This window comes from Dipodomys merriami, unplaced genomic scaffold (assembly GCF_024711535.1).
Source record: "Dipodomys merriami isolate MVZ:Mamm:240054 unplaced genomic scaffold, mDipMer1.0.p SCAF_70, whole genome shotgun sequence".
NCBI lineage: Eukaryota > Metazoa > Chordata > Mammalia > Rodentia > Heteromyidae > Dipodomys > Dipodomys merriami.
The window spans coordinates 2,483,566-2,492,846 of NW_027206291.1; the positions used below are offsets into that span (position 1 = coordinate 2,483,566).

At 72.0% G+C, this 9,281-nt stretch overlaps 1 protein-coding gene across 1 annotated transcript; it reads right to left on the reverse strand.

The window, feature by feature from the left end:
- Positions 1-718: 718 nt before the first annotated feature.
- On the reverse strand, positions 719-8,801 carry Slc5a5 (solute carrier family 5 member 5). Its single transcript, XM_070008540.1, has 15 exons — positions 8,445-8,801; positions 7,654-7,719; positions 7,366-7,417; positions 7,175-7,242; positions 6,444-6,598; positions 5,178-5,318; positions 4,968-5,097; positions 4,454-4,542; positions 4,011-4,123; positions 3,875-3,945; positions 3,653-3,739; positions 3,029-3,219; positions 2,718-2,842; positions 2,271-2,383; positions 719-1,594 (listed from the first exon to the last, which is right to left on the reverse strand). Exons 1-15 carry the CDS (start codon positions 8,799-8,801, stop codon positions 1,424-1,426), a joined length of 1,929 nt encoding a protein of 642 aa, XP_069864641.1. The 3' UTR covers positions 719-1,423.
- Between the last annotated feature and the right edge of the window lie 480 nt (positions 8,802-9,281).

Genomic DNA, 9,281 nt, shown 5'->3' on the forward strand with positions numbered 1-9,281 from the left:
GAGCGGAGAGCAGTGGGCGGTCAGCGGCGGCCGGGCCGCGGGTCCGGAGCCGTCCTGGGAGCCGGGGAGCACCCCGCCGCGCCCCCCAGGACAGGAAGCGATGGCGCGGAGGCCCGGGGCCAGGCAGGGCAGAGGGAAGCCATGGAGGCCCGGGCCGTGGCCGACGCCTGTAACCCGGAGGATCGGGTGGGACGTCAGCCTGGGCATCAGCCCGCAGTGGGGCTGCGGTGCCTGCGGAGAGCCTCACCCAGCCGCACAGGACCCTCATTTGCATATGGCGTGCTCATTTGCATAGACACGCCCACCTGCATAGGGCTGATATTTGCATAGACCCCACCCATTTTCCCCATAGGCCCTGTGTATTTGCTGGGACCCTGCTCATTTGCATAGGCAGGTACATTTGCATAGGCCCCACCTATTTTGCATAGACCCCTGTGTTTGCACAGGCCCCGCACATCTGAACAACCCCTGGGCATTTGCTCAGCCCCTGCCGGGTCCCTGTACACTGTATCCATCTCTAGAGGATTGGTGGCTCGTGGTTGCCACATTGTATCAGGAAGGGCAGGCCTCGCGCCTCACCCCTGCAGGAAACCTCAAGTGCAAACTTCAGGGAGCGAATGTTCTGCTCGCTACTGCAAAGATTGTTTCTTTCTCCGGAACACTCCCGCCGGCAGTTCATTGACCCCCCCCTGACCCCCTGACCCCACAGACCGGCATGTGACTTCTCAGCGGTTTTATTTGTAATCAGCTAGAGCTGGAAATCACCCAGAGGTCCCGGGAAGGAGCAGGCCGCCGCGGGAGTGTTACTCAGCAGTGAAAAGGACCTGAATACCCCGGATGGGCACGCAGCCGTGGGAGGGGGGCGGAGGGGGGCGGGCAGGAGGAGGGCGGGGCCCACAGCCGCGGATCCCGCTCGGACCCCTCTTGCCCCCTCGGTCCCCGGCCCGTGCAAGGTTCTGTCCCCGCCGGCCGGGACAGAGCCGCGGCCAGGACCCATCTAACTTTCCAGAAAATTCTGAAGGCGTTCTGAGCCTCAGGTGTGTGTGTGTGCGCGCGCGCGCAAGCGCGCGTGCCCAGCGGGGGCTTCGGCTCTAGGCTGGCGCTGCACCACCGGGCCACGGCGCCACTTCGGCTTTTGGGCGGACCGTCTCTCGGACTCTCCCGCTGGGGCTGGGTTCGAACCGCGATCCTCACGGCCCAGCCTCACGAGGAGCTGGGACCAGAGGCGTGAGGGCCAGGCGGCTGTTTTGGGTGACTTCCGGGAGGCGGGGCCTAGCCTCTCCCCTCCCCCTCCGGGCGGGGCCATGCCGGGCCACGCTGATTTGCCTATGACGACGCCCAGCCAATCGGAGCCCGAGGCCGGCGGTCGGTGGCCGGGGATTGGCCCATCCTCGGCCGGGGGTGGTCCCCGAGCGGCCGGAGCTCAGAGGCTGCTCTCGCGCTCGCAGGCCGGGTCCGGCTCGGGCTCGGGCTCGGGCTCGGGGTCCGGCCGTGCGCGGGGCGTGCGGAGTGCGGGCTCCGCCCGGGCCAGGCACAGAGGCCGCTGCTCTGCCTCCGGGGGCTTCTTGTCTCCCGGGGAGATTTCTTCCGGGCCCTGCGGGGTGGGGGCGAAGGGAGCCCCAGTGAGGACCCTCGGGAGGTCGTGCGGGGCCGTGCGGGGCGGAGCTCGCGCCTGTCCTCCCGCTACTCGGTTCGGGCCAGACTGGGCAGGACGGCCCACGAGACCGCACTCTCCCATGAGCCAGCGGGAAGTGGCGCTGCGGCTCAGGTGGTAGAGCGCCAGCCTGGAGCAGAAGCTCGGGGAGGCCGCCGGCGGGCTCCAGCCCCAGGACCCGCACGAAACAACAAACACTCTGCAGGCGCGCCTTTTCCTGGCCCTGCCCCAGGGCCTTTGCACCCGCAGCGGCCCCCACCAGGCCTCCCACCTGGAGCCCATGCCCGAGGCGGGCTGCTGGCGGTCCGTCATTATCTAACACTGTCCCGCTGAGACTGGGACTGGGCGGGATTGTTGTTTTTTCCTCTCGGACCTCCCCGCCCCCGACTGCCCTGCCCAGACCAGGACTTCGCTCAGCGACCCGCAGCTCCGGCCTCCGCCTCCGTCCAGCTGCCCTGGGTCGGTTTCTTATGTAAGCGCCAGGAAGCGGCTTTTTTGATCCGCACCCCAGGGGCCCAGCGGCTTCCCGAGTGGTGAGAAGCGGCGGGGCCGCTGTCAGGCCACACCGGGGACCGGCGGATTCGGGGACGTCCCCGACCCCACGCCTGGGACCGACCTGTGCCAAGCTGCCATCCAGGGCGGCCGCTTCCTCCTTGGGGGCCTCCCCCGTCCACCGGCAGAGATCCCACCAGAGCAGCCCAGGGCGCAGGGCGCTGCGCGGGGTGGGGCCTGGGGGTGGGAGAGAGGAGGGGGCGTCGGGGGCCCGCACCCAGCCTGCCTCCAGCTGCAGCCCTGAGGACCCGCGGCCTCAGGGCCTTGGCACCTGCCGCGCCTCCGCCCAGCTCCCCAGAGAGGACGGCCGGGCCCCCAGAGCCAGGGTCTGTGCTCAGTCCGCTTCAGCACCTCGGACAGCACCCCAGGGCCTGACCAACAGCCAGGACTCCATCTCACAGCCCAGGGGCTGGCCGTGTCCCAGAGGACCCTCTGTGAATCCGGCCATGCCCGGGGGGGCACTCGGTGGGGGGCGGCTCCCCGGGCTGGGCGGCGGCGGCGCCGGGCTCACCGGTCAGGAAGCTGGCCGCAGCTCCGCACAGCACGGTGCTCAGCGTGCCCAGCGCCCCATAGTACAGGTAGGAGATGGCGTAGAAGCTGTCGGCCAAGGCCGGGCGCGCAGGGTCCGCTGCGGAGCTGGAGGGGGGCCGGCGGGAGGGGCACTGGTGGGCGGGAGGGCCGCCCGCACCAGGCCCCGCGCCCCGTTCCCATCATCTCGGGCCCCGCCCCCCTAGGCCGCACTCTCCAGACCCGCCCCCTCTGACCACGCCCCCACGGCCCTGCCCCTGGGCCACCCATCGCCACTCCCCGCCGTCGGCTCACCTGGGGGCTCCGCCCGAGCTGTTGACGGCGAGCAGCCAGTCCAGAGCAGAGGCGTTGGCCGCAGGAGCCTGGCAGCGGGCGGCGGAGAACGGCAGGACGCCCATGCTCTCGGCGCTGGGCGGGTACAGCGTGGCGCCCACGGCCACCCACAGCGAGAGCGCCAAGCCCGCGCCCAGCCCCGCCAGGACGCCCTGACAGCGCGCCGAGGGGTGAGGGCGGGGCCCGCGGAAGTCCCGCCCCTCGCCCCACCGGGTGTTCGCTCTTAACCACGCCCCTGCGAGCCGGGCCGCAGATGTCCCAGACCACACCCCCTCAGTACACCTGGCTCTTCTTGGAGCCCCGCCTCCCGCACACCACGCCCCTGCAACTTCCGCCCCTTGCCCAGCCCCTTCCACGTAGGGTCTTGGAGCCCCGCCTCCCGCACACCACGCCCCTGCAACTTCCGCCCCTTGCCCAGCCCCTTCCACGTAGGGTCTTGGAGCCCCGCCTCCCGCACACCACGCCCCTGCAACTTCCGCCCCTTGCCCAGCCCCTTCCACGTAGGGTCTTGGAGCCACGCCCACAGGTTGTCCCACCCTTGGACCTGGCCTTCCTCCCACTGCCCCGCCCCGCCGCGCCCCTTACCGGCGTGTTGCAGGCCGGCAGGCCCATGCCCAGGATGAAGGCGCCCAGCAGCGGGCCGCTGAGGACGCCCATGACGGTGAAGGAGCCCTGCGGGGCGGTTGCCTCCGTTTTCCCGGGTCTCGGCTCGCGCGTTCTTCCGTGGGCTGCGCTGGCCGTGGGGCCCCCTCCCCCAGCTCCAGGCCCACCCCGCGCCCCTTCCGGCCCGCGGCGCCCCGGGCTCACCTGGAGGACGCCGCCGCCCAGCAGCGAGGACAGGCCGGCCATGGTGAGACAGGCCAAGCCGTAGAGGAGCGCTGCGGGGAGGGGTGCGGTCAGCGTGGAAGGGCGCCCCGCCCCGCCCGGGGACCCCCCAACTCACAGAGCCCCTTGGAGATGAGGACGAGCCTGTGGGGCGCCATGCCGGGCGCACGGGGGCGGATGAGGTCCTCCACGGTGACGGCCGCCATGGCATTGATGCTGGTGGACGCGGTGCTGCAGGTGGGTGCGGGGATGGCTGAGGACCCAGGCGGGCCGGAGGAGGAGAGGGGCGGGGCGCCCGCCCGAGGCCCCGCCCAGCGCTCCACCAGAGGCCCCGCCCAGCGCCCCACCCGAGGCCCCCGCCCAGCGCCCCGCCCAGCACCCGAGGCCCCGCCCAGCGCCCCACCCGAGGCCCCGCCCAGCGCCCGAGGCCTCGCCCAGCGCCCCACCCGAGGCCCCGCCCAGCGCCCCACCCGAGGCCCCGCCCAGCGCCCGAGGCCTCGCCCAGCGCCCCACCCGAGGCCCCGCCCAGCGCCCGAGGCCCCGCCCCATCCGGGTGCTCACCTGAGCGTGCCACTGTAGGCGCAGGCCAGGAATAGCCCGGGCAACCCCGGGAGGTCGTGGAAGATGTCCAGCACCAGCAGGGGCATGTACTGCGGGGGCCGGGGTCACTCGGACCGCAGCACCCCGCCTGGCACCCGGCACCAGCACAGAGCCCGCTGGATGTGTCTCCTTCCCCAGAGAGGCGCCCGCACATGCCAACTGGGGTCTGGCCCCCGGCCCCGGGGAGGACAGCACTTGCAGCGGTGTCCCTGCAGCCCCAGCTGCCCCCAGCCGCCCGCAGAAGCTCGCTGCTCGCTTCCTCCCTCCACCCAAGTCCCGGTCGGCAAGGCCCGAGCTGACTGGGCTGGGGCGATTCCTCCCGCCAGGGAATCAGTGCCTTGCCATTGTTATCTACCTCTTGCCTCAGGACCTTTGCACGTGCTGCTCCTTCTAGAACCAGCTTTTCTAGCCCATTCCTCAGAGATGGAAGGGGGGACAGGGCCCAGAGCCTGTCAGTAGCATGGAGGAGACTCACCTGGTCTGGGGCAGAAATGCGCCCTGCGAGGACAGGATCGCAGCCCTCGTAGAACACAAACAGGACGATGCCGCAGCAGGCAGCGCTGGACACAATCAGCAGCAGGCCCAGCTGGTTGATGAGGAGGGCCCTGGGGCGGGGGCGGCCTCAGGTCGGGGTCCCGGCGGAGCCCGCGCCCCGCCCGGGCTCCCCCCCCCCCCCACTACTCACAGCCTGGCCGTCCTCTCTGAGCGGCAGGCCGCGTACCGCTGCACCTGGGCCTGGTTCACCCCATACATGGACAGCCACACCAGCGTGCCCCCCACCACTAACGTCCAGAACGAATAGCGGCTGCGAGGATCGGGGTCGAAGCTGGGGGCGGGGGGAGGGCAGTGAGACACGAGGCCTTCACAGGGACCTCCCCCTCCCACCCAGCTCCGGGCGGCCATTCCGGCCCCGTAGGCACGTAGGGGATATTTGGAGTGGGTTCCCAGGTGTGTGTAGGAGGTTCACAGCTTGAACTCCGCCTGCTTTTCTCTTTCCTGTTCTGGTCCTGTCACTGGAATTTGGGACTTGGACGCTGTCCCTGAGCTGTTTCACGCAGGACTTGCGCCCAAGCCACAGCCTCACTTCTTGCTTTACATTCTGGTGGTGCCTTGGAGATCAGTCTCCTGGACTTTCCTGCCCCGGCTGGCTTTGAACCGCGATCCTCAGCTCTCAGCTTCCTGAGTCGCTGGGATGACCTGCGTGAGCCTCGGCGCCCGGCGGGACATGCAACGCTGCCAGTCCGCGTGGTTAGAGCCGTCAGCGACCCCGGGCTGGGGGCGGGGGTGGCCCCCCACGCGCTCCAGCAGGCTGATCCCCCACGTGCTCCAGCAGGCTGGTCCCCCCCACGCGCTCCAGCAGGCTGATCCCCCACGCGCTCCAGCAGGCGGGTCCCCCACGCGCTCCAGCAGGCTGATCCCCCACGCGCTCCAGCAGGCTGATCCCCCACGCGCTCCAGCAGGCTGATCCCCCACGCGCTCCAGCAGGCTGATCCCCCCACGCGCTCCAGCAGGCTGATCCCCCCACGCGCTCCAGCAGGCTGATCCCCCACGCGCTCCAGCAGGCTGATCCCCACGCGCTCCAGCAGGCTGGTCCCCCACGCACTCCAGCAGGCTGGTCCCCCCCCCACGCGCTCCAGCAGGCTGATCCCCACGCGCTCCAGCAGGCTGATCCCCCACGCGCTCCAGCAGGCTGGTCCCCCACGCGCTCCAGCAGGCTGATCCCCACGCGCTCCAGCAGGCTGATCCCCACGCGCTCCAGCAGGCTGGTCCCCCACGCGCTCCAGCAGGCTGATCCCCACGCGCTCCAGCAGGCTGATCCCCACGCGCTCCAGCAGGCTGGTCCCCACGCGCTCCAGCAGGCTGGTCCCCCACGCGCTCCAGCAGGCTGGTCCCCCCACGCGCTCCAGCAGGTTGATCCCCACGCGCTCCAGCAGGCTGATCCCCCACGCACTCCAGCAGGTTGATCCGGGCGTGGGTCCGCGCCAGCTGCAGCACGCGCCGCGGCCCGCCCAGCAGCACGGCGCCGCGGGCCAGCACCACCCAGAACCCGCTCAGCATCACGACCACCTGGAACACGTCCGTCCACACCACAGCCTTCATGCCGCCCTGCGGGTCGGGACAGAGCACGGTCGGCCCGGCCCTGGCTCCCCGGTCACCTGCCTGTTTCCGCTTCAGAGGAACAGGTAGGTGGTAGCCAGGTGGCCGCCAGGACTAAAGCACCCCTCCCCACCCGGGGGCGCGGGCGGAGCATGCGCAGGGGCTGCACGCCAGGGGTGGTACCGTGAATCCCCGCCCCTCAAGCCATGGGGAGGCTGGCCCCGCCCCTCCCCAGGTCCGTCTTGGAGGTTGACCACGCCCCTCCTGCCTTCCGGAGGCTGGCCACGCCCCCTAAAGGGACCTACCCCAGCAGGAAAGAAACCTGTGGGTTAGCCACGCCCCTCCCGCAGGACATTCCCAGAGCCTGGCCCCTCCCCCTTTTAGCTATTGGGCAAGATGATCACGCCCCTGCCTCTGGAACAGCCAATCAGTGCACCCCAGCCCCTGAAAGCTCCTGGAATGTTTGGCCTAGACTCCGGGAGGACAGGGAGCCTCCGAGTGGGGGGGAGGGGCTGTGGCAGCCCTGCGTGGGAGGAGAACTGGCCCAGTGCACAGAACCCTTCGTGGGGGTGGCAGGCCACTCACGACTGTCGTGTAGAAGGTGCAGATGAACCCGGTGGACAGGAGGGACGCCCAGATGTCCAGCCCAGTCACTGTGCAGAGACATACGCCACGGTTAGGGCGCAAGCTCGGCTCCCGTCTGGGACCCTCCTCTCACGGTCCTGCCTGAGTCCGGGCCTCCTCCCGACCCCTGCCCCAGTCGCTCACGGCCCGACCTTGGTTCAAGATGAGCGCCGGTGCGTACATCACGATGCCTGTGTAGAGCGTCTGCGGGAGCCGAGCCATAAGGGGCGTGTCAGGGTGGGGCTAGGAGGGCGGGGCAATGACGATGGGGGCGTGTCTGGGCGGGGTCAGAATGGGACAGGTGGTGAGGACGTGGCCAGGGTGCAGGGGGCGTGGTCAGGCCACCGGAGGGCGTGGCCATGTAAATCAGGTTTGTGGGCGGGGCCGCGCGGGTCCAGAGGACCAGGGTTCTGCCCGGGGCCGGGGCGCTGGTCACTCACCGTGGCCACCAGGTACTGCACCGTCCCGCAGAGCCTCACCGGGCGGCTGAAGCGCAGCTCCAGATACTGCAAGAAGCAGCCGAGGGCTTGACGGGCACCGCGGATGAGTCGCGGACTCTGGTGTCCCTCTTGGTTCCCGCCCGTCCCGTAGACCCTTCCTCCCTCCCGGCCGGCTCCGCGGGGCTCCGCATCCAGGTGTCCCGCGGAGTTCGCGCCTTGGGGAAAGACCCCGGCCTGCCTTTGGGGGTCCCCTAGCAGTGGGCGGCGAGGGGGGGACGCGCCCAGCCCCGACGCCAGGCTCCTCCGAGCCGCCGCCGCGGGGCCGACGCGCCCTTCCTCCTTCCGTCCGTCCGTCCAGGTCCCCGGCTCCCCGACCCCCGGCTCCCCGCCGCCCCGCCCACCGGCGTCCCGCCTCCCCGCCCCCCACCGCCCCGGTCTCCGGCCCCCAGCCTCCCCGCTTTCCCGGGCCTCGCGCCACGGCCTCCCGCCCCCCTCCCTCCACGCCCCCAGCTTCCCGCCGCCCCGATCCTGGGCCCCTCGGTCCCCCGCCGCCCCGATCCCCCGGTCCCCGCCGAACAGGTCCCCGGCCCCGGTACCCCCGGTCCTCGCCGCCCCGGCCCCTCGGTCCCATGGCCTCCGCCGCCCCGGCCCCCGCCGTCCGGGTCCCCGCCACCCCGGTTCCCGGCCCCCGGCCCCTCGGTCCCCCGGCCTCCGCCGCCCCGGCCCCCGCCTCCCCGGTTCCCGGTACCGATCCCCCCGGTTCCCGGTACCGATCCCCCCGGCCCCCGGACCTGGTAGGTGCTGGTGAGCCCCAGGCGGTAGAAAAGCGGCAGGAAGAGCGCGGCGGTGAGCGCCGAGCTGAGCAGCTGGCCCAGGCTCATCCACAGGAACTTGAGGCCGAAGCGCGCGGCCTCGGCCGGCACGCCGAGCACCTGCACGGCCGACATGAAGCTGGCGGCCAGCGACAGCCCCACGGGCGCGGCCGCCAGCCGCCGGCCGCCGGTGAAGAAGTCGTCGGCGCTGCGCGGCCCGCCGCGCGCCAGCCCCGCGCGCAGCCCCGCGCCCGCGCCCGCCAGCAGCAGCAGCGCGAACACGCCGTAGTCCCAAGCCCCGAAGGCGGCGTCCGCGCGCGCCCCGACGGCCGCCATCCCGGGCCCCGCGCCCCGCGCCGCGCGCCGCCCTTTAAGGGCCGCGGGGTCGGCCCCGCCCCGCCCCGTGGGCGCCCGGGGGAGGGCGGCGCGCGGCGGGGCGGGGCCGGCTCCGCGAGGGGAAACTGAGGCCGGGCGCTGACGCCGCTCCGTGCGCTCGCGTCCGCCGCCCCGGTTTCCTCAGCCGCGGGGCTCAGCGCGGGGGACCCAAGGCCGAGCTTCCCTCTCCGGTCGGGAGCGGGACACTTCCACCCCACCCCCCCGGTGGATTCTTTGCGTGTCTCCGGGACTCAGTTTCCCCCCGCGGACCACGCCGGGGGGAGGGGGCCGGGCCCCCAGGTCTGCGCTAGGGCGGTCGGCCGCGCCCCTCTGTGAGGTTCGGCTTGGGAGGCCGGGCCCGGGCTGGGGTCGGGGCACGCCGCCGCCGCCCCTCCCATAGCGCCGCCGTCCCGGGCAAGGTCGTGAACTGCAACCGCGGCC